Below are 25005 nucleotides of genomic sequence, written 5' to 3'. Positions count from 1 at the left end.
AATTCCTCATTGAAAAAAAATGAAAAGGAAAAATTAAATTACAAAAATGTACTAACTCAACTATTGAAACACTTCATCAAAGCCCTTCTGCTATCTACACAAACCCATATCAAAGAAGAAGTGACTAAGCAGCCAAACAGAATGAACATGTCCCCAAATCAACACTTGTCATTCCTTTAAACTCACTGTACCTCTGTTTGCCATGAAGATCTCCAGTGCTGTATTTTGCAAAAGGTAACGTCGGGAAAAGATAGATCGAATCTCTGAGAAGAGCCATTTTCCATGGAGTCCTTCTGTATATGCCAGAATCTAGCAGAAAGAGACACAGAGAGAATGCTTTATAGGTAATATATTGTAAAAAAGAAACTGACCCACAAACATAGATTCTACCAATTACAAATGCAAAATGTGCAGCAAAATTAAAATATGCTCAAACTTCAAAGTGTATCTCAAACCTATAATGAAATATTTGAAGTCCTAAATTCAACTATTCATGTCAAGGATTAAAAAAATTTGCTTGTATTTTTTCCTTTAAAGACAGCTGCCTATTTTCCATAACCAAGGGAGTGTCAGAAACATTGGCCTTCCAGCAAAATATATAGAAGTATCCTGAAATGTATTACTAGTAGTGCCAGTGGATGCATCTGCACTCACTTCAGCATTGTAATAACAGGCCTGTAACAAATAAGCAAGAAAAAAATGTCTTTAAAGAAAAAAAATGTTCCATAGGTTTTCTGTTAAGGCAACATTCATTAATTCTGGAACTATAAATGTTGCCTTTATAAGAGGTTAAGTATCATTTTGTCAGCTAAGGTTAAACACAAACCTGCAAATGAACTCAGCATAATCGCTTATCGAGTAAGCGGTTGTCAAAGTAACTTGTTACAATTCCTGTCATCCCATCTGACAGACACAGATGCTTAGTCTGCCTTCACAATTCAAACTAATCCCATTTTCAGTCATCAGCCACTTTGTTTCTTTGTTCCTTCACTTTTTCCTTTTCATTTCAAAGCTTAATTATCTAAGTGTTAAGGGACAGCAAGATCGGACACTTCTCTGCCTCAAATTAACAAACCATAAATGAAGGGAAATCTGAGATTTGTAAATTTTAGCAAGCACAAAAGCACCTAAGAGAAATCCATCACAGAAAAGGAGACTCAGATATCACCCTACTTAACATCACTCTTACTGCAACTTCACTTGAGCAATAGACTGCATATAGAAAAGGAGAAATTCAATCCTTTAACATAACAAAGGCTGTTAATGAACCCAATCATTGGTTTATAGATTTTTAGGAAGATTTTACCCCACATGTAGCATACATTCACAAATAATCTGCATTTTTGCAAAAGAAAGAGCAGAAGAACATAAATGCACTACTAATGTTATAAAATACTAAACCACCTTTGTGAATTAAAAGAAAACAAGACTGGCAAACCAAAAGCTGCTAGACAGTACAGAAGATCAAAACAAAGAAAACCATCTCCCACAGGTTTTTTTTATTATTTGATCCCTCATTTTCCCCTCAATATAGACAACTTCTCTCCTAACAGCTAGACATACAGAAAGAGAAGGGAAAAATTGGGTAGCTATTCCAAGCCACAAAATTCTAGAAATACAAATGCAAAGGACCAGAGGTTGACAGTAGTTGCTAATAATTTCTGGAACTGGGGAACTAACACACTTGGGCTATGCTGACACTTTCCATACTACATCCATAATCCATCCACACTAATTGTCAGATTTGTATAATTCTACGGTGCTATTCAGAGCCTCCGTGGATGACTTTTGTCATATGCGGATAAATATCCTTTAAAGAGCACAACATCAAAAGAGGTAACAAAGGAGACAAAGTTGCAGTGCTCATGTACAAAAATTTCTCAGTACTTTTCCAGCTTATGATCTTGAAGTAGAAGCTTACAATTCCAGTGATTATTTCTTCACAGAGACAGGAATGTGATGACCTCTGCTTCTTTGTAGTAACAATTAAAAGACCACAGTCTGCTTGTCACTATCAGTCTGTGCACTGCAAATTCAAACACTTATTACATGGAAACTGTGAGTAAAATCAGCAAAATAAATAATCATTGCTTTTACCCCACTAAGAGAGCATTTTTGTGTGACAGTAGAAATCCTAAACAAGTCCAAATCCTCGCTGCATGCCACTTCTTTGAAATTGCAAGGAAAACAGCAGAGGTGGTTTAGCATGTGCAGCCATGATAAAGTTATTGTACTCAGTACCTCAGGATTTACAGCAGAAACTGGAACTGCAGAAACACCACCAGTCACCACCATAACAATTGTTTAAACCACTCATTAACAGAAGTTATCAGGAGTGAGAAGCAGCTGAGGCCTAGCTGAGCAAGGCCTTCATTTCGAGTTCCAATAGAGGTTGCCTGGTCTGCAGCTTCACTTCAAAGTCTCTGGAGTTCAATTAAAACTGGATTAGGTGGAAGCAGACCTTCTTTGGGACACTGTTCTCTGAAACTCCAGGCACACTGACAGCACCCTAGACAGAGGTCTAGCCCGCCAGTGAACCAGTTGCTATGGAAACTGCATCATTACCGCTGCTCCAGGCTCATCGCACCACCTATAGTACATGAAAGGTCCAGAAGGACAAACATGTTTCTTTCATGCCTATTGCTAAGTATTCCTTATGAAAATCCAATTCAACCTTTCCTTCCCTGCCAAAGACCTGATTTTATTATTAGAACCTCCTCACTGCAGAAAACCACTCATACTTCAAAATAAATTCAGCATTTTTATTCTGGCAAACGAGATTTTTTAAAATAACTTCTGATATTATCAAAATACAACTTCCAAAAGCTGTTTTTCATTTACCCGTTTTCCACCCGTAAGCCATACAACACAGATTTCTACTCAAGAATTTAAGAACTAGCTTTTTCATATAATTGTTGAGTTTTAAAACAATTCATTTATTTATGATTTTGGTACCACCAGTTTTGGAATACCTCATGGAGCAAAGACTAGTGGGGGCGCACAATTTATTTTCAACTGCCAAAACAGTGCCACCTTCCACACATGAAAAATTATTTGTAGAATTTCAGCTGATTCAAGACACCAAACTAAAGTTAAATCTACCGCACATTTCATTTATTACAAAAGATGCTGCACCTTACAGGAGGACAGACAATACATACAGTTCACTGTTTCATTTTATAATATTCAAAACAAACAAATGAGCCCACTGTAAAGATCTATAGTACCGAAAATCTCATTATATGAACTGGTTTGTGAGTAGACTGTGCAACACCACATGACAACACTACTAAAAATACAAATTTACTTCCACCTTTGCATCAAGTCCCTTCTTTCCATGAAGTAATAGAAATAAAGGTCTAAACCCATAATCAATCCTCATACTCATGCTGCAAGCTCTGACTCTGCACAGCAAGAAGAAACTCCCCAAGAAAGCAGTAAGGAAAGAACAGTGTCTGGGGTCAGTGCAGTGGTGTTTGGGCAGCAGGGAGGTCACAGGGGTGGCTCCTGTGAGAAGCTGCTGAAGCTCCCCCGGTTCCAGTCCCTCAAGACCGAGCAAATCTGGGAAGCTGGATGTGCCTCTGCCACTGACATGTTCAAGAAAGGGAAAAGGAAATGACAAAAAACATGGAAAAAGAGACCTGGAGAGGAGAGGAGAGAAAGAGATGACAGACTAATGCCAGAGCAGAGACCCAGGTCAGTGAAGAAGGAGGGGGAAAGGTGCCCGAGCAGAGGTTTCCCCACAGCCCGTGGTGAGATGGCAGCTGTGTCCCTGCAGCCCACAGAGGAGCGCGATGGGGCAGTTCCTGAAGGACCACGGTGGGGAAAATGTGGATTTGCAGCCCCTGAAGTGCCAGAGATGGGCAGAGGTGAAGCTGCAGCCTGTGCGGGATGACAGAGAGGGTCAGCTGTGGATCTGCATCCCTGGAGGAGCCCGTGGCAGAGGAGGTGACTGATCCCGCAGCAGCCGTGACTCTGTGGGCAGCCCGGGCTGGAGCAGTTCCTGAGGGAGTGCAGCCCATGGGAGGGACTCATGTCCGAGGGGTTCCTGAAGGACTCTCTGGCGTGAGAGGGACCCCGCGCTGGAGCGGGGGCAGAATGTGAGGAGTTCTCCCCTGAGGAGGAAGGAGCGGCAGAAACCCCGTGTGGGGAACTGAGCCTGAACCCCCCCTGCCCGTCCCCTGTGCCCTGAGGGGAGGCGGCAGTGAAGCGATCCGGGCCCGGGGAGAGGGGAGGGCTGGGGGGAAGGTGTTAAGATCTGGCCCTGTTTTCTCTTTCTCCTTGTCCATGAAATGAGTTCTTTTCCTTCCCAAGCTGAACCTCTTAGCTTCTTGTAACAGGGGAATGCAAAGCTCCTTGTCCTTGTCTCAATCAAGGAGCCTTTGGGTGGATTTTCTCCTCACTGCCCCACAGTGGGGTCGGGGCTAAGCCCTGGTTGGTACCGGCTGGGCCGAAACACCACCAAGAAGCCAGCTGCAATTTCCACTTCAAGGAGATTCTGAAATCAGAACTGCATGAACACTCAGGTAGCATAGTGCTACTCGTGAATTCAGATCATATATAGAGAAGTCCTCTCATCACAATTTAGAGTTGCAGATCAGCTAATTTTCCAGCATTAAAACGTTGAGGAAATGGAGGCTGAGCAAACTGGATCTGTTCAGCCTTGAGAAGAGAAGGCTCAGGGGAGACCTTATTTTGATGTTCCAGGACTTAAAGAGGGCTACAAAGCAGATGGAGACTCCCTGTTTACAAGGAGTCCCATGGACAAGAAAAGGGGCAATGGGCATGTGTTGCTCCTGGGGAGATTTTAATTGAACACCAGAGGAAAAGTTCTCCTCCTGAGGACAGTCAGACATTGGAATGGTCTCCCAGGGGAAGTTTTGGATTCTCTCACTTTGGAAACTCTTAAATCTCAGCTCAATGGGGTGCTGGGACATCTCACATAAACTACAATATTTGAAGGGTTGGACCAAATGATACTTGAAGTCCCTTCCAACCTGACATTCTATGGTTCTATGAAAATGCTCACTCAGAAGCTGTTCTGTCATTCCACAGTTTTTGAAAACATATGCCCCACCCTACCTTTTCTCCAAAACCCTTCCTGAATGTTGATAATAAACAATGTCTCTCGTGAAAGATTACAAGCAATAGTTAAAAGATGGCATCTCCTGAATTAGAAACCCAAGACTAAACAAACATTTTGCTTTACCTTTTAAGGAAACCAATCAGCCATCATATATTTTATTTTAGAGAAAAGTACTATTGATCTTGAAAATGTGAATAGGCTAGAAGTAATTAAGTCTGCAAATGGGTTATAGAACTGAAACAGTAATTGAATAATTATATTACTTTAATGCGCCAGCCAATTTAACTGCCACAAGTAAAATAAAATCTAAATAGCTTATTTAAAAAGCTGATGCACATTTGTGTATTTCCAGAAAATGTTATGATGTATCAGAAAAAAATAAACCAAACCAAACAATAAACCAACACCATAAAAAAAATATAAAAAAGCATTTAATTTGCATTTAAATTTGATTGCAGTTGAGAGATAAAATCCATAAATACATTTTTCTAGAAGTATTCTCTGTCACATCACGTCAGTTTTGTTCCGGAAAGCAAAATTCCAGCACTTTGGGACTACAAAACCTGATCCTGAGTTCATGAGGAACCTGCATCTCCAGCACAAGGTCAGCTCTGCAACTGAGGATCCTCAGATCCTACTGTCCAGGTACAACTTGGTTCCTGACTGCAGGATTCACAGTGAAAGGGTCTTTCTCTGCTCTTTGTTTAAATAGGTCCAAGTACAACTAACTGGTAGGGAATTAGATCAGATTATGAATAATTTTAAATATCAAAATGCTCTTAAATGCATCATGGTTTATTTTAGATTTCTCAAGAGAAGAACAAGATATTAATTTTAAATCTTATGTATTCACACAGTAAGCCACTAAAATTCACAGTATCCATCCAGTCCCTCCTGTGAGCATGCAGTCTGCTATACAATCCTGCTCGGCATTTTCATGGGTGACAAACTCAATTAAACATATTCATTACTTTAATGTTCCACTAGGCAGTTTTTTACCCGGCATAAAAAAAAATTAAAATAAATAAATAAATACTCTGTGACCTTTGTATCGATCAGAGCAAAAATGGCTTATGCTTGGGTGTGGGTGGTGAAGGGACAGGGGAGGGGGGTGGTAAAGGACTCTGTTTTCTCTTCCAATTACTGGAGGAGATGATAAAACCACAGCAAATGATGTATCAGCTCATTTTATCTTATCGCTTTGGGGCTAGGTGACAATGAAGTTCATATTTCACTGGTTCCCATTGAAGATTGTGAAAATTACTTGCCCTTATGACCTGAAATTTCACTGGAAGACAGAAATTTCTCTTCTGCAAAGTAATGTAATTTTTCAGATGTCAACCTTTAGCCCAGCTTTAAAAATTAATTTCATTTATATTAACCAATGATATTGATATTTTCACAGAATGCTCTTTGATACATGAACCACCAACTAGCAAGATGATGTGCTCTAGAAGGATCAAATTATTTTATCTGAAGCTGCTAGAGACAGACAGATGTAACACAAAATAAAATTCCTATTCCATAGCACACTAGCCTTAGATACCATGAGGGCTCTGGACCTGTAAACAGTTCAATCTTTAGATAAGACTTAATTTTGCTTCTAGATCCACTCAGTTTTGTAATAATTTCTGGGTACAAAATGCACAAATAAAAACACCATTTGTTTGGATATTAACAGAGTCTGACTGTCACAGACCACAGCTCAGTACACTTCTGATATCATGAAAAATACCTCCCAGATGATTAAAACAGAGGAATGCAGAACTCTTATTTTCTCTCTTTATCCTGACATTAAAGCTATATTTCTAAGTGAAAAAAAGCAAGCAGTGAAGACTTTCTGAATGTGGTCTTCTACTAACTATAGATATCTGATTACCAAGATCTAACTTGGGGAAAAAAATTTTAGGGGAACCTGTATTCAGATTTTTTCTAATTTGTCTGTGGGGTTCTAAACACCTCAGATAGAGTAATAAATCTGCAAACATTAGCAAAGATAGCACCAGCTATCTTACTCTTTTCTACCTATTCCAGTATTTCACAAGCATTTCCCCCCCTTTTGATTAAACCCTAGGGAGCAGGAGTTCATTATAATGCAAGACAACATTTAATCCACCCAATGAACAAGAAGATCTGACTAGAAAGGTGAGTATGTAAGTTGAAATATGAAGCCTAAAAAGCATGAGTTCAAAAAGAAGAAAACAGATGTAGGTTTGGATAGCTTTCCAAGCCCTGGAAGGTTAAGGATGTAAAGCTACACCTTTCTCTGGAAAATAAGACAGCAGGGTTGTTTATGATAAAAGGAGACAGAAATGAAGGAATTCATAGATTCTTGTAGGAGCTGATGTCTTAGTGAGCCTGTTACATTCTGAGTTAAGAGTTAGTAGGATCTGAGTACCAAGAGGTAGATACAAAAGGCTCACTCAGCTGTTTACATTATCTGGAAGTTTGCCACCAGGAATTAACTGTAACAATTTACAAATGAGTCAGCTGCACTGTCTGAAACAGTGGTTACTTTGTGTCCATTCTGAGGTTTTATCATTGTCTTGAGAACAGGCGAGGTAAACAGTGATTAACAAGTTTTTCATTGACAATGTGCAAAATAAATTGACAGTCTCAGTGTGTTTCCAATAAACATGCATGTAAATTAAAATTATCAATTCCTGAGGTGTAAAATGCTACAAAGAACTAGCAGTAATTTATTATGGAGACTACCAACGTCCCATAATGTATCTCTGACACACTAAAAAAGCAGTGTGGCTACCAACCCATCCCACAAACCATTCACTCCAGAAGTGTCAGTGCCACACCTGAAAGCAGCAGAAATTTCCACTACAAAACAGAAAGTCATGACAAGGTTTTCTTGTTTATGTGGTATTTTAGACAAGCAATTCTCTGGCCAATCATGCTCTTCTCATTTGCCTCAGTAATTTTTGCTTTACTAGTAATGCACTTGCAATCTGTCTTTGTGAAACTGTTGTAGAAAAACCCTCTCCTAACACCACCTCAAGATCCTATGAAGATCATCAAGAAAAAAAAGTGCATGAACTAAACTGGTAGCTCACTACTCCAACTTTTATTTATTGATGGTAGTGATTATAATCCATACACATAAAGAAGAACAGTGACAATTTTTAGTCTGTTGGGGTTATCTGCCTATGCTCTTTGCTATAGGTTAATACCTACACAGACTTCATATATTTAATGAGAAAAATACTAGAGACAACAAATCATGACTAAGATACATTTTCATCATGCTGAAATAACATAAATAGCCTTAAGCATAAATTGTACAAAGGAACCCCTGAGAGGTGCATCATGCCTTCTACATTCGAGTGTGAATGACTGCTCGTGCCCCCTGTGAGTAGGTCTGTATGGATCCAGATGTGCTGATAATCTCTGAGTAAATTACCTGTGATTGAGGATATTTTTACAAAAGTGCATAGGTACACACACATACAGTACACCTGTGTGTGTATAACTATATGCATTAAAGCATTTAGTTGTACACAGTGGACAAATGGAGTTTTGTCACATTTTTTTCCTTCAGTAAGTTACATCATAAGTTCTAACACATGGAGAGTGCCCTTAATCCATTCTGATTAATAAGTACAGTTCTGGTTAGTGCTGATGTCCCCACAGACTGACAGATTCCATAGGTGCTTTGTGAACTGCATTAAATTACACAACTTGAATATTTCATGTGGCAATGAATTCTGTCAGCTCAACATACACAGTGGCAATAAAATAAAGCTAGTTTTGTTGATTTAATTTTGCATTCATTGAAAAAATTACACTACCAGCAAAAGCTCCAGAAGAGATCTTAAGAGAAAAATTCAATGAAAAGTTTTCTTACTGTGTAGAAGCTGCCAAAGAGGCTGATCACATTAAGTTGTGGAATGTGGATTAAAAAACGCTGAAATTATTAATATTAAGCAACTGCACTACTGAATGTGCTTCATCGCATTTGAGCTACCCTACTACCCTACATGACACATTTTGGAAAATTTGGTGGAGAAACTCAATTTGCCATCATTCATTTTACCTATGTAACTGAGAAGCAGGTGTCTAGACTACTCAAAAAAAAAAAAAAAAAAGAAATACTCACAATTGTTATTCCAGTGATAACAATACGACTTTTTATCAGCTCAAATGTTGCAACCTCACTACTTAGCTCTCTCTTAAGTTTAAGAAAACTAAAGGACAAAAAACCAGGAACCTTCAGATGTTCCAAATCTTGCCTTTGTATTCCTGTCTCCTTGTGAGTTATCAAAAAATGAAATACAAATTCAGATTGTGATAATCTGAAAGCCACCATCCCAGAAACATCTTATTGTTGGAAATGAGGTTATAAACCAAAAACTTCTTTAAAACTTAACCTCAAAGATTTTTAGTATACTCCCTAACATGGGGTATGACCATTAAGCAAAAGAAACCAGATGTATGTTTTGAGATGATAAGTATGACCATAACCCAAACTTTGCCAGGGTACTTAAAACATCATCACATAGAGAGCTGCCTAAGACAAGTAAGACAACATAGGAGTAATTCAGCTGCACTTCATGAGGAAGGTGGCTGTGTGTCTCTCAAATGAATCAAAAGTACCCTTGAAGAATACCAGCAATGACTGGTATTTAACTGTTTTTAACCATTCTGTGTCTCTCCTGTACAGGATACCTTTGAAGAGCCTCCTCAAGGCCATGTTTCTTCCTAGAAAGATTTTACACAACAAAGAAAAGTCTTTTTGTTGCTTGTGTAACACTACTGAAGAAAAATTAAGAGAAAGCAAGTGGTAAGGAAGAAGCATCATCTATGAGTAAACACTCACGTGAGATCAGTCTGTTTTTCAGACAATCAAAACTGATTTGGAAGCTACTGTCTTCTTATTCTCTCCTATTCCATCCGACCTGAGTCTCCTTGGACAGGCCCCTCTTTTTATAATTCTGAGGGGAAAATTGGTTATTTTGGTAGCATATCAGAAGAATCTTCTAATATTTCACAGACTCGTAACAAAATGACAGCATTTAGCAGAGGTCTTTTTCACTTTCCAACTTTCAACAAACAATGCTGTTGTGCTTTGATCATCTTATTTATCCTAGTTATTCCTAGTCAACTACTTACTTCTACTACTCAAATCTATGTGATATAGCAACATTATTGCAATAACAAACCCCTGAAAAATACTGGCAGGGTTTCAAAACAAGCCCTTTTATTTTGTTTAAAAGATGGAAGTACCCGAGAATGTCAGAAAAAGAATCAACCAGAGATCCTTTTTTTATTACAAGAAAGTATTACCACGTCATGCGTTGTGGTATTTTTAAGTTTAAAGTTCTGGTTAGTCCTTTTTCTTTTAGAAGATTCCTAGTGCAGAAAAGACATGGAGACAATCTTTATCAGAATACACTGGTTGATCTCAAAGAAGTAGAGAGTCTGAAAACCAGGTCGACTGCCAGACTAATGACTCGCTGCAGTTTAGATCCACAGCAATGTAATTAGATACAATGAAAGGTAAAATACAGGAGCATGTACCTCAAAAACAGAGCACAGAAAACAGCTATCTTTGGAAGCTATCTTTGTTTTGTTGTCTCTTAAAGGTATTTAGCCATTGAGGGTTCTCCTTAGAAAAATAAGTTTCATGTCTGCTGGAACTGCCTCCTCAAATTCCCATTCTGAAACACAAATTAGAATGGTCATGCTGTCATTCTCACTGCTGTGCCCTTCACCTGCCTATTTCACCACTTTCAGGATGTGACTTCTCCCACAGGCTCCTTCTCTGTGGAACCCAGCAAAGCTCCACCCAGCCAGAACACATGCAGGTAGAAGCAGCAACCACAACTAAGGAAGAAGGGAACTAATGCACCTGCAATACTGGCAATTTTTCAGCATCTGGCATTTTCATCTCATCTTCCAGGAGATAGCTGAGAAGAAATCCAATGAGTGATGAAAAAATATGTTCTGATGCCAAAAAATAGGGATTTTTTTTTTTTTTTCTTTAATTGATGACCTGTAAGCTGACCTTCCTATCCTTTCATCAGAAACAAAACAAACCAAAAACCACCCCCACACATCTGGCAGGAAACTAGAGTACCAGTCATCATGAAAGACTGCATCTGATCAACTCACTAATAGCAATCTAGCCCATACATAGAAGAACAGATGTGTCTCTTGAAGGCAAAGAGAAAAATCAGACTCTAGAGCTGCCAATGCAGCAGTTTACATTAAAAGATTCTGTACTGTGTTTTATGAGATATATGGCAGAGAAGGGGCAGCTCTCAAAGGGATGAGAACATAAAAATGGCTTAATGCCACCTTTAGACTGCACAGACTCTGGACTGATGCAGGAACCACATTGCCTTTGAGAACTGTGGAGCAGCTTCAGGGGCTGCTGTGCAATTCCACTGATTTGCCCTGTTTGGGATAAGTCCTGGTGGCTGCCCCAGAGCCCAGGACTGTAAAGTACTTAATATCAGATAATTTTTTACTACTGCTTTCACAAGTTGGGACAGACACTAGCATGGTGCTCAAGTGCTTCTCCACTCCCTGCTAGCTCATTTACTGTAAAACAAAGCAGAATACAGGTATGGCAATAACACAGAGAAATTGTTTTTAGTTATCAAAGTACATGTCCCCTACATGCATTTTTTACCTACATGATAATACATCAGATTTTTTTCTTTCAATCATCTTATATTACTATAAAAATAGATTTACTTCTCAAGTAAAGGAACTGATTATAATCAGTCAGCAACAAAGGTTTTGTTATGGCCTGTGACTGCAAGGGAGAATCTCTTCTTTTAAGATGACCCATAGCAATAATCTCACCCATTAAAACTTACCCCATGTTTGTAAAGAACAAAAAAAAAAAACAATGTGAAGAAGAGGTTCTATCCAATAACTACTGGTTTTCATCTTAGGTGATGGTAAGATGAAGCAATTTCAATTCAGCCTTAAAGCACTGCTGTAAGTACAGACCTTTTTCCAAGGTTAAGCAAAGCATGGACATAGCCACTGTGAAGTCTACAACCCCATCAAGGATTCCAGTGTAACAGAACCCTAATTTGAGCTTAAAAATGCAATAGGAAATTAACCTGCAGTTCTAGTCCAAGAGATTGATAAGAAAGGTTTGGAAATGTGATGTAGGTGTAACAGAGAAATAGACAGCAGTCTGGGGATTGCTGAACAACTGATTCAGCAACATGATTTGCCTTTCTCCATGGGGTATTATATCTAAAACTTGCTACTCCCAAGGGCCTAATAAAAAAATAGCCTATCAAGAATTCTGCAGATGACGAGAGGAAAGAGAGCAGTAAGGCTATGTGTAAATATCTGCTCTTGTGAAGAACTGTAATCTGGGCTGTTATTCATTTATCTTACAAAACCATGATGTTGTTTTGCACAACTGGAAGTTCTCCTAAAAGCCACACAAAGTCAAGTCTCAGGTGGGAGTACTTACAAAGCACCAGGGTCCAGCCAATATGGAACAGTGTTTCATAAATGCTTAAGTCAAAATGGAAAGAAAGTATTTTGAACTGCTTTTTTAGACAAACCTAACCTAATAGCAATATCCTATTCATTCTGCCCAAAGTGCTGCCAAGATCTAACAGTTCTTTGAGAAACTAAAACAATTTATCTTGCTCTTGCATATTTCATTTACAAAACTAACTTAAGGAAGCACAATGAACCACATTTGAAGGAATGATATGCGAGCTCTTCTTAAATGGTTTAAGGAGTAAAATACCCTAAGTGGGTAGCAGTTCCCTTACCAGTCAGCTCCACATTTTTAAATAGGTACCTGTTTTTAAAAAAAGAGCAGGAAATTAAGGCCTAAGAAAAACTAATTTTGCAGAGATGTTTTCAGCTCTTACATGATTTAGTTTGTAACTCAATGCTCTTTAAAAAAAAATTTTAAAAAGTCATTTAAGATAGAAAACTTGCCTGTAGGATAGTGAGGTTTGTCATAGATTTGGGATCTGACATGAGTGAAAATCTAAAATACCTGCAATCAATTCTTTCCATAGCATGTTAGCAATATAGATACTGAAGTAGCTTAATAACTCTAAGATAAGCATCAGAGCACTGCATTTGAGATCTGAAATATAAAAGTATCACACCCTACAAGAAGGAACACATTTACAGACTGAACATTTGCAGATTAATCTCTACAAAGGAATCAATTCTTTACTGAAAAAGCTGGATGTTGAAACCTTGTGGAGTTTAATGACTGGAGTTTCATGACTTACGTTTCCTTGAGTATATGAAAATTAGCAACTCAAATGAGGAAGCAAAACTTGAGGCAGTAGAATAAAGCCTAAAAGTAACCCAACTAGACATATCTCAGAGAGTTACACCAGTGAAGGACTGATCAACAAAACATTGTTTCTGCTTGACAAAATTTGTATTTGCTAGTCCCCATTTAATCATTATACAGGGTTTTTTTAACCTGTATTTTAGATAAAAATAGACCTATCAACTTTCATTTATTGTATTAATTTTTGAGGCTTGAAACGCACAATAGCATAAAGAACCTAGCAAAAAACGACTCAAATTAGCAAGTGTCTGCTTCTCAGCATTCCACCCAAACACAATGTTGCTGTTGTTAAAATCCACTTTTTAAAACATGTATCCTTGCAAATCTTAAATCCTGTCAGCTCATCTCCCTGTTGGAGTTTGATTGATTACGTCTTTTCCGTATGTTCATTAATCTCATCACCTTATCTTTTACACCACTTCATTTTAGCAGAAAGGCAATAATAAAACCCTCATCCATTATCCTTTTACACATCTAGTCAAGCGGAAATGGTTAATAACATGCTACAAATTGAACTTCAATCACCTCATTTTCTCCTTTGTCGAATGCACATTAAAGTATATTCCAAAAGTGCAATTTGTTTTACAGGGGAATTTGTGTTATATTGCTACAGACAACTAAAATTAAGTGTTTCTCAGTTTGGTTATTAAATATATTCAACTGTCCTTTTATCTCTGATACTAAAACATTAACTCATTTTATTAGGGTGTAATAATACAAGAGCCTTATCTCCTGGAACACAGGGACATCTAGTCTGTCTAATAGTAAGTGTTATACAATGGGTCATTTATCTTTTTTTTTTTTTTTTTTTTTTGTAAATATGCTTCTGATAGTATATGAATTGGTACATTATTGCAGATGAAATGGCTCTCCATTTAAGAAAAGTTAATTTGTTTACATGCAGGCTTATCTTCAAATGCAAGCCCCATTAGAGCAGCGGTCTGTAACTGTCAGAGCAAGTGAAGAGGGAAAATAGGGGGATGTAGAAAAATTTAGAGCCCAGCAATTTACCTCTGATCACTGTTTTCCTCTTTGCATATTAACTGTGTTCCACACGTATTTTGCAAATAGTCTGTCATCCCCAAAAAAGGTTCTAAGGACACACTAATTGAAATTAGAGTCCCAGAATTTGTTTTTGTGAAGTCTCATCATTCCAGACACAGGCATGTCTTAGTAAACTAAAATAAATGACATTTATAGGAATATTAAAAAAAACCTAACAACAAAAAAACAAAAAAACACCTGATCTAGTAAAATTCCCAAATGAGACATGTTTGTAGTTGTTTCTTCAAAAAAAAAAAAAAGGGTGGATGAAAGTCTATTTAATTTAGTGACAGTAGGCTCTTTTAATCTCTTTTACAGAAGATCTCTACTGGTTTTGCATCACTTTGGTCATTATCTCAATGAAACAAGATAGTCTGGCTAGCTCCTCAGTAAAACTGCACATCAGGGTAAATAAATATATCCACAAATGTAATGCAACTATTACAGTAAAAAGGTCTTTTCTCATGCTTTGTCTCATCTCAAGTCTACACAAACGTAGTGTTACCCTTTTAAGAACCCTAAGAACATAAAAGTCCCTGCCTTTACTCAGAGAAGACTGAATTAGGGAGACTGTCATTTTTATTACCATAAAACCCTGCAATAGTTCACAGACTTTTCAGAAGTGGAAGGAACCTGGTCCAACTCTCCTACTAAAGCAGGCTCACCTGGAGCACATCACACAGGACTGCATCCAGCTGGGTTTTGAATATCTCCACAGAAGGGGACTCCACAACCTCCCTGGGCAGCCTGTGCCAGTGCCTGTCACCCTCAGAGTAAAGAAGTTTTTTCTTATGTTTAAATGGAACTTGCCATGTCCCAGCTTGTGCCTGTTGTGCCTCCTCCTGTCACTGGGAACTACTGAGAGGAGTCTGGCTCCATCTTCCTTGTACCCACCCTTTAGATACTTGTAGACATTAACAAGGTCTCCCCTCAGCCTCCTCCAGCCTCAAGAGCCCCAGCTCTCTCAGCTTTTCCTCATCAGAGGCTCCAATTCCCCAGTCATCTTTGTTACCCTCCTCTGGGCTCTCTCCAGCAGTTCCCTGTCTCTCTTGAGCTGGGGAGCCCAGAACTGGATACAGAATCCCAGCTGTGGCCTCACAGGGCAGAGCAGAGTGGGGGGGAATGATTTCCCTCAACCTAATGGCCACACTCATCTTCATGCAACCCAGGATTCCATTGGCCTTCCTGGCAGCAAGGGCTCACTGCTGGCTTGTGGATAATTTACTATCTTATCAGGAACCCCAGATCCTTCCCCTCAGCACTGCTTTCCAGCAGGTCCACTCCAAACCTATACTGGTGCTTGGGGTTCATCCTCCCCAGCCGCAGGACCCCACACTTCCTCTTATTGAACCTCATGAAGTATCTATTCACAAACACACAATAATGACTTTAAAAATTAAGTAATGACTTATTTTTTTACATTAAAACAATGCACACTCAGCTCTAAATAACTTATTAAAATATGTCAAATCACTTTTACATTTCCCTTAGTGGTCTGCCTTTTTTCCAACTCTCTTGTCCATTAAAAGTTTGTTGTATTTCTCAAACCATTCAAACACAATTTCCTCTCTCCTACTCCATCATCTTCCATTCAGCCTGCAGCTCCTCAAGCATTTTCACAGGTGGCTGCCCAACTCACCATGTTGCACCTCATTTTATCCATCCCCAGCCACTTTCTACTGCTACTCCAAACTGTCTGCTCTAAAGTAGTATGTTTGAAGTCATGTAGTGAGCTAGAGTTGGGTAAGTGATTCAGAAAGAAAGTAGAGAAGAAAGAGGATAAGAAAAAGATAGAAAGATAAGAAGGAAAAAAATTAAAAGGGGGAAGGAGATCATGAGAAAAGTTTTAGTCTGACACACTTTCCCACTCAAAAAAAAAAAAAAAAAAAAAAAAGTCACTCATTAATATCTGAAGCTCTAATGTGTACCTTCTCTAGAAACTGAAAGTCCTCCTTTAATGCCATGCCTCTAAAGGCTTCAACAATTTGCCAACATACATAGCTGGTGGTTTCATGATGGAAATATCTTCTTTGGTCTTTGAAAACATCTTCTTTCTTCTTTTCATAGAATCATAGGATGTTAGGTCTGGAGATCATCCAGTCCAACCCCCTGCCAGAGCAGGAGCACCCAGGGCAGGCCACACAGGAACACATCCAGGGGGGCTTGGAAAGCCTCCAGAGAAGGAGACTCCACAACCTCCCTGGGCAGCCTGGGCCAAGGTTCCCTCACCCTCACAGTCAAGAAGTTTCTCCTCATGTTGAGGTGGAACTTCCCATGTTCTACCTTCAACCCATCATTCCCTGTCCTATTGCTGGGCACCACTGAAAAGACATTGGCCTCATCCTCTTGACACCCACCCCTCAGATACTGATGGACATTCATAAGATCCCTCTCAGCCTTCTTTTCTCAAGGCTGAACAGCCCCAGTCCTCTTGGTCTTTTCATAGAAGAGATGCTCAACTCCCTTCATCATCCTCATAGCTCTCTCTTGGATTCTCTCCTGTAAATCCTTATCTGTCTTGAACTGAGGAGCCCAAAACTAGATCCAGTATTCCAAGTTTTCTTGTACTTAAGCAAATATGTAGCTATCTGTTGCTTCTGGTTCTGCATTTAGAGAGGAAAATCCTTGACCTGCATTTATAAACTATGCATATTTATAAACACCAGTACTGCCATGGTCTCTGACTGGGCTTGTATTGCACCCCAGGAATACAAAAAGCATTCTGCTTCTTCGAAGCACAGGTCATCTTCACACTACTTTGTGTAAATGGCACATTCAGCCCCAGAATAAACAAATTCAATTCTCACTGAAATAATGTGACCACTCAATAATTCAGGTTTCTTCATGAAGTTGGAAGCACTCAACTACTTTTTGAGCTATCCCAAACTATATTTAACCTTGTCTCAAAACGACATAAATGAGTTGGTATGCTTGCAATCCACTCAGTGAAGTCACTGAATTAGACCAAAACCACTATTTTCTAAAACCTGCATGCCAAAATTTTATTTTCCAGTTTCACATACAAAAAAAAAAATTTTGAGTTGGAATCCAAAACTCAAATTGCAGCATGACTTGCACACTGTCAGCACATCCAGGTAGCACCTTAACATATTAGAAGCATATCAATATAACAAATTTAAAAAATACAAATCTCTGGACTATGTGCAGATATAGAATTTGATTTAAATTGTAATCTAATTTTTAATTTTGATAATTCTTCTGAAAGACATCTTTCAGAAAATAGCTCTAAGTATCTGCTCTTAATAACATCTCCCTCTTCTGAAACTAAGTTTTCTACTTGTTTCCCTTTAACTTACATTAATCTACACTTAAATATATTTAATTATCCCTTTTTAATTTACATTAAAACAGATGTTTGAGAGCCTTTTAGGCTTTTTTATGAAAAAGTCTAGCATCCAAGTGAAATAAATAGGGAATTAAAGCAAGCTATAAACCTAAGAAGCTTCTAAATTGCTGCCTGCAGTTTACCAATCAAGGTGCAAGTTCACACAATGCAAGTTCAGCCCTTCAGCTGATGCCAAACTTTTGCAAGATGTAAATCACTGATGCTATAGTACTCAGATAAGGCAATAAATGAAGAACTGAATGCTAAGCAAGTCAATGCGAGTCTTGATTCTAGTGTCTGACCACCATTCCTGTACCACATAGCATGTCATCATCCATAAGTAAATGAGTTAATCAATTTAATGAGGATTCAGACAAATCGGCTGGCTAATGAGCACTCAAACTGATGTGGCAAGGGTTATGCTCCAGTGCTGACAAAATCAGTTTGATGAAACTGTGACAAAAGCAGCAAAGCACTATTCCTTCAGCACATTTTCCTGCATCTTATTAACATGAAATTAGAATCAGTATTTGCAAATTATAGTGGGAAACCATTTATTCTGCAAGTCATGTAAACATATGCTTTATCTACTCTTCTTTCCAGCAAACCCGTTTATATATCGTTGGATTCAGTTTAGTAATTACTCAGTTCTTTTCAAAAATGGCAATCAGAGAGAGTTGTTTAAAGTAATTTAGACTGAGTATGCCAAGAGAATTTCCAGAGACATCACACTGTAAGGTTTTTCATTCTATGAACATGCCACTTAGCAATTTATATAAAATAAATCAACCAAATAAATCAAAACATTCTGCAGCTTAGCAAACAGTTCAGGGAATTAACACTGGGATCTCCTTAAAAGCAAATAGAAAAAAAATCCTACTCCAGTTCTTAGATGAATGGTAATGCTCTTAGGCTCATTTCCTAACTCCATGATGCTAAGATGCAAAAATCACAGGCCAAGAAAAGAAACAAACCTAACTAGTGCCTTAACTATTTTACCAAAATCATTTAATCAGGGCTCCTGTAAGAATTTTTCCAGCAGAAAAACCCTGCAAAGGGCTGCTTAAATGCAAGATATACAAAGGTATAGAAGAAAAATTTTTACACATAGTAGCCATAATTAAAAGCAGTTTCTAAATCTCATTGGTGTGCATCCATACAGATCATACAACCCTATACAAGGGTTGCAAAAATTAATTTCTGCATGTTTGCACAGAGCCAGCAATAATTTAATATTTATAGACTAATGGCTTTCCTTTTTAAGGGAAGGTGTCATACCTGTAATATCTGATTGCAATCCTATGAGCAATATGAGGGGGGAAAGAATGGTTGGAACCACAACTTTTGCCCAGGAACAGCTTTAAGATCCCAGCACTGATTTTTATGGACACACAAATTCAGTTCTAATGAATTGCATTCTCTGGAATCGAAACCTTTGGCTTTGGGATCTGTGTTTGAAAAGTAACACAGAGACAATGCAAATTATGTTGCATCCAGGATGTTAATCTGCCAAAAGAGTAATTAGGAATGTTCTCCAAACAAGAATTACATATGTGTATTTTCAACAAATAGCATAAGTACTTCATTAAAACAGGAGTAGAAATCAGTGGCAGTTGTCAATACTACCTGATACATCTTCATACTATTTTAACACCAGATACTTTGTTCTCCAAAGGACAGCACTCTTGATAACATGGTGATTTAAGTCTGAAAGGGTTGAATTTTCCACTTCCATGATTCTTATCACAATGCACTCCATATACATTTCCAAGCCATATAAAGGAACTCAGTTTAAATCCTAATTCACCTGTTATACCACAGGCACTCCCAGCCTGTGGTTATGGCTCACAGCAGCTGGCTGTCACCAGGATGGTCAGGTCTGCTCCAGACTGTATGGTCTCACTCCCTCCTTTCTGCTGGCACTAACTTGTCCTGTGGCCCCAGAGGTAAATGGCTCAGGGAATCACCCTTATAAAATTCCAAGGAAGAAAAGGTCAGGTCAGGGCAGTTCCCTAGCTTGACTTGTCAGGTGAATGCTGCTGATGGCACAGGGTGGGCTGGAAGGAGAAAGCAGCCATGAATTGGCTCCAGCTATTCTTGCTGTGCCAGATCCCACTTGGATTTGAGGGGTGCTGGAACCCTCCTCCCGGTTGCAGGGACTGTTACAGACTTCTGTGCCTCAGAAAATGTCATTGACAGGGTACAGGTGTTTTCCAGCATGGCTTCTGTCTGCTAGCTATAGGGACACGACACAAGAAATAACTCAGCTTTGTCTGAGTGTAACTTTATAATAATTGCCAAGAAACACACAACTGCAAAGATTACCTGTCTAGGGGATATAAAAATGCCCCCCAGTTAGACAAGATCCTAATGTCATAAAATGTGCACATCAACACAGCTGTAGTCTTTAGTGACACTTAGAAAATGTGGCAAATCTAAGTGCCTCTGAATTGGCTGTTTTTTATAAAACATTGATATCTACCAAAGTAGGTGATTTCCCTGATGCACTTTTAGGTGCAAAACTAAAAGCTTACATTAATTCCAGTACTGTAGCTCAGAATAAGGACAAATAAATTCAGTATAAAATGTATACAAAGAAAGAGACTGGGAAATTAATATTGAACGCAGAGTATCATCTATCACTTGATGAACACACTGAAAAAATAATGAGCACACTGAAAAAACCCCGACCACCCAAACCATCCCCAACCTGTACTCTGTAATTTTAAGACTCATACTGGAGCACTTAAAACATGAAACGGCTCAACTGTGCTTAAATATCTTTGGCCATGAATACTCTACATCACCACACCTAGGAAAAAAAATTATGCTGACACGGTGACTTCTACTTGTACTTATTGAAAAAGCACTAATTTAGAAAAAAACTGCATGGTAGTTTTCTGTCTGCAGCAAAATGGACATGACTAATTTGCTGGGAAGCCATGAGTATTTCTGAAGTCTTAGTTATTCAGATGTTTCAGTTATACCCCCCCAGCAGACAGATTTTGCAATGGGATTTTATTTTAATTACACTTTGACATACTTAACTATAAGAGGAACAGCACAAAGTAGATGAGATAAACATTTTACGTGTGATGTTGGGGAAAAGGTATCTTGTACTAAAACCAAATGGAACTGCTAGCCTAATTCCACAGTTCTAAAAGGAAGTATTCCAAACCCAAAGCATCCTGAATGCTTAATTTCAAAAAAAGTTCCCTTCCTCTTAATGAGACAGATTTACTTTTCCCAATTAAGGGCTCTCAGTGAGAGACCTGTAAAGTCTGCTGTGTCCACACAATTAACAGTCAAACTGTAACACAAATTACATGTCATCCTTATCAGAATTTACACATTGGACTCCTGTATCTGTTGCCAGCAGGCAGCCCTCTCTATCTAGGGAATATCAGCATGAATTTGCTCAGGGTCTCAGCCCAAAATCACACACCAAAAGATGATTTCCTATCCCCTCTGTCAAAAGCACATGGAGCTCAATCACACCATTTATTCCACGCAGTCACTGAGCAGTTTTCATGCCCACTGCACTACAGAAGGTCAGGCTGCCATTCCCAGGGGCTTCTTTTAGAGCAAACTTCCATGGAGTGCACATGATGTCCCATCCCCACAGAGCCACGAGCTGAGACCTACATATAAGCATCTTTCCCCTTTTCTAAGGACAACAATATGCTATTCCAAGCAAAACTTTTTTCACACCTTTCTATGACGGTAGCAAAATTAAAACAACCATGGAAAGGATGGTACTGAAGAAACAGAGCAAGGCTGAGGAGAGACAGATCACTACCATAAAAGTTCATTTCAGGATTGGGGGAAATTTCTAACATGGAAGGTATTTATTCATATCCCAAGGAGAAGATGTGACTATAATTAAAGGAACTAGATATTTTAATGAAGCAATTGGAAAACACTTCCTAAAATATTATATGCGCTGCTCAGAACTTTGTGTTTATATTTTAGACCTCATAGCCTTGCATTTAGAGAAGAATCGGGAGTGTAAAGCTCTTTTCACTATGCCTTGGATGCCTGGAATGTTATTTATTTTCTCTTCTTTTATTCAAAATAACTATAGAGGTCAAATCACACTATTAAAGCCCTAAAAAGCAATTACTTAAATTTTCTAGTATGTTCCAACTTTAAAGGTATAGGCACAGCCAGTCTTTTTTGAATATTAATAATCTGAATGTAACACCGTACTCAGTAAGTCTCCCTTAATCTTCACTAGGTTTTGAGTAAGATCACAGTGGCAATCCTTGGGGTTTTTTGTCTTTTAACAAGAGGGTAAATAAAGAGTCCTTAGCATTTTACTACTTAATTTTTAAATGTCCTTGCATTTTGCACACGTTCACATAAAATACATTCCTAAGTTTGTCTCTGTAGAAACACACACACACGGATGAACGTGTAACTTATATATTATCTCACCATATACTAAGTCACAAACATTTCAAATTTAACCTGAGGTACTCATCTGACCAATTTTCATGAATATTCAATCAATTGGAGTCTCTATGTTGCTTTTAGCTTCTTTATGTATAACAAACAGTATTCAAATGGTGAACAATTGCAATGTTTAGTATCATATTTAAAACCACCATTCAAACCTTTTCTTAATGCTATTATCAGTTCTTTTGCAACAATTTTGTGTATAAAAATAAAAGCACTGGATTTTTATTGGTGCTGCCCTCTTTGTTTTGTTCCACTCTGCAAAGCCCTTTTGGGACACTAAGCCAGCATTTACCATAATACGGATTAAACTCTCTTTGTCCCACTGCACAGTGTTTGTTAGCAGGTTAGTCTTTTTACATTCTTCACAGCCTGCCTGCAGCTTACCCTTTAGGCCTCACAAAATACTTCTGTGGATTTACAAAAATGCCAGAGTGGTCTTGGGGTTAATTGGAAGAAAAGTGAAGCCTTTAACGCATTGACTCATTAAACATTTAGCTCACTACAATCCACTATGGTAGGCAAAGAAAAAGGCTCTGTAGAGACCTTGGCAATAATAAGGTAGCAAAGTAGCTGAAAATAATGACTACTCGTTGTTCTACAAAATGGAGAAGGCTTAATTTATCCACCCCCCTCCCTCCAAAAAAAGAAGAGGGAAAAAAAAAGGAGAAAGATTTGATGGCACAAAGCAGCATTCCTTGTCCAACTACCTAACTCAGTATTCTGAAAAAAGAGCATGGTCTTAACAATTTACTAACCACTCATGCTGCCTGATATGGTTAAAGGAGCCTTTTAAAGACATGCAAAGGATACAGCTCCAAGTGTAACTCTGAGGTATTTGCCCTTTCCTAGCTCTACAGTAAAACCACTTGCTTTGGAGCCAACCTGTAAGGCATGGTGACAGGCAAGGCACTGAACAGGAAATATGACTTCCCTGTAAACCAAGCATGCCAAGATTTTTTTTTTTACTTTGACCTACTGTATTAATTGTGCATCCAGCAGCCCTTCTGGGTATTTCATACGTTATTTTCTGCTTTACAAAACATTCTTGAGATTTAGTTTCCAACACTGAACATTTCACTCAAACACTTGTAAAGGGAGCTTGTTATTTATCGCAGAGGTTCTTAAATGGAGTCCTCCTAAAAACCCAATTGAAATGTGTTGTACCAACTTTGATACTTAACTACTTCCATAATACAGCAGATTAACTTTGTCATCAACTCATTGCTTTCCTACATTTCTCCTCAGCTCCCCCCAAAAGACAACACTACAAAGTCTCCTACCCTGTGGACTTAAAGTAAAGGATTAGGTGGCATTTGTGCAAGATGCAGACAACAAAAGCAAGAGTGAAGAAAATTGAAGAGACAGGCAAACTCCAGCAACAAAATGGTTAAAGAATCTGAATCATTGTTCCAGGCACTCTGAGAGTCCGCTATATTGTGACCAGCGCAAACATCAGACAAGTTCAGATTACTGACCATTATCTCCTTAATTTTCTCCGCTTTCCTTCACATTCCCTCTTGCTATCAGCGCACTATTTTTCCAAAGCTGCACTTCTACTAAGAAGTAAACTTTCCCTAATCCGTCTATTATTGAGCCTTTAATTGGATTGGAAGCAGGGTGGTGTATAAAATAGCCCCTATTCACTCAAAAGGACTGTAGTTTTAGGGACTTAAAGGAGAAAGGTATTGTGAAAGAAAATCCACAGGGAATCGAGGATTAAAAGGTGGCTCTACTGAACTCAACAGCTTCACGACACATAATGAATTGTTTCCTTAAACAGGTAGCTTTCTAAATAAATAGACTCTGCCTTGAGATATAACTCATCTATCAAAACAGAAAGTGAAAACAAAAATTGGTTTAGGAGAAAGTAAAGCACTACATGATGCTCTTCCTCCAGCACCTTCCCTCTAACAAACAGTCCTTTCCTCTCTCCTGTAAGTAAATGGATACGGAGGAGAGAGCTGAACAACAGAACATACCTTAAAGGGTAAAGATATCCATCATGCTAATTCAGCCACTGTGTGTGAACACTGACACTTCTCTCAAAGTAGTGACTGTTTCCAAACACCACACAGTATTTTTTTTGTCCCCTTTGAGACTACACAAATAAATTTTAAAACCACATGTAAATCAGGTTTTGCTGTGTAACCAGATGTCATTAGAAAGCAAGTAATTGCTGCCACTCATTAGTGGCTTTACTCAGAATCAGAAAAACTTTAGTCCCATTATGATGGCTTGCAATGAAGAACTCCTGAATAAGTAAATGACAATTCAGGAAGCCCATCTATTTCTGTAAGGGGAGGTGGACAGCAATATTCCTTCGATTCCTGCAAAGAGGTTATAGGAAATACAATTTCTCTTTGCTCCATGAAATAACTACCTAAAGCTTAACAGCAAAGTATTTATCTCTGAAAAAATCACATCAATTCCCCAGATGCTCTTCCAGGAAACTTGGAACAGGTGGAATTTAAGTACCAAACCCTTCTGAGCAATGATAATTATTTTCAATGTCCACAAAGAAAATCTACAGAGTGCTGGGCAGTGGAGGCACAATGTGAATGGACACCTAATCTCTCACATGTACCCTTTAGCCCATCCTTTATTAACTGCAATTTAAGCCAATGAGGATCCTGAAGGAAAATGCTCAGGGCTCTCATTCATGTAAGTGCCAACATTTCCTGCAACGAAATGCAGGCTGTGGTTCAAAACAGGTCCAGTACAGCTGCTCTCTGGTCTGTGATAGTAAATTATTTTGCCATT

The 25005-nt window shown here is 38.5% G+C and overlaps 1 protein-coding gene across 7 annotated transcripts in view; it reads right to left on the bottom strand.

The window, feature by feature from the left end:
- The window catches only part of LRBA (LPS responsive beige-like anchor protein), a 388894-nt gene that overhangs the window by 124720 nt on the left and 239169 nt on the right, over positions 1-25005 (bottom strand). For all 7 annotated transcript variants that reach the window (XM_071753672.1, XM_071753674.1, XM_071753673.1 and 4 more), the window contains one exon: positions 192-309. In XM_071753672.1, coding sequence (XP_071609773.1) covers positions 192-309 — 118 coding nt within the window. The remainder of the gene's footprint in view (positions 1-191; positions 310-25005) is intronic.

Source organism: Heliangelus exortis, chromosome 10 (genome assembly GCF_036169615.1).
Source record: "Heliangelus exortis chromosome 10, bHelExo1.hap1, whole genome shotgun sequence".
In the NCBI taxonomy this organism is placed as follows: domain Eukaryota; kingdom Metazoa; phylum Chordata; class Aves; order Apodiformes; family Trochilidae; genus Heliangelus; species Heliangelus exortis.
Note: the sequence above shows the minus strand (reverse complement) of the source record. Positions and strands in the feature narration are given on the sequence as shown.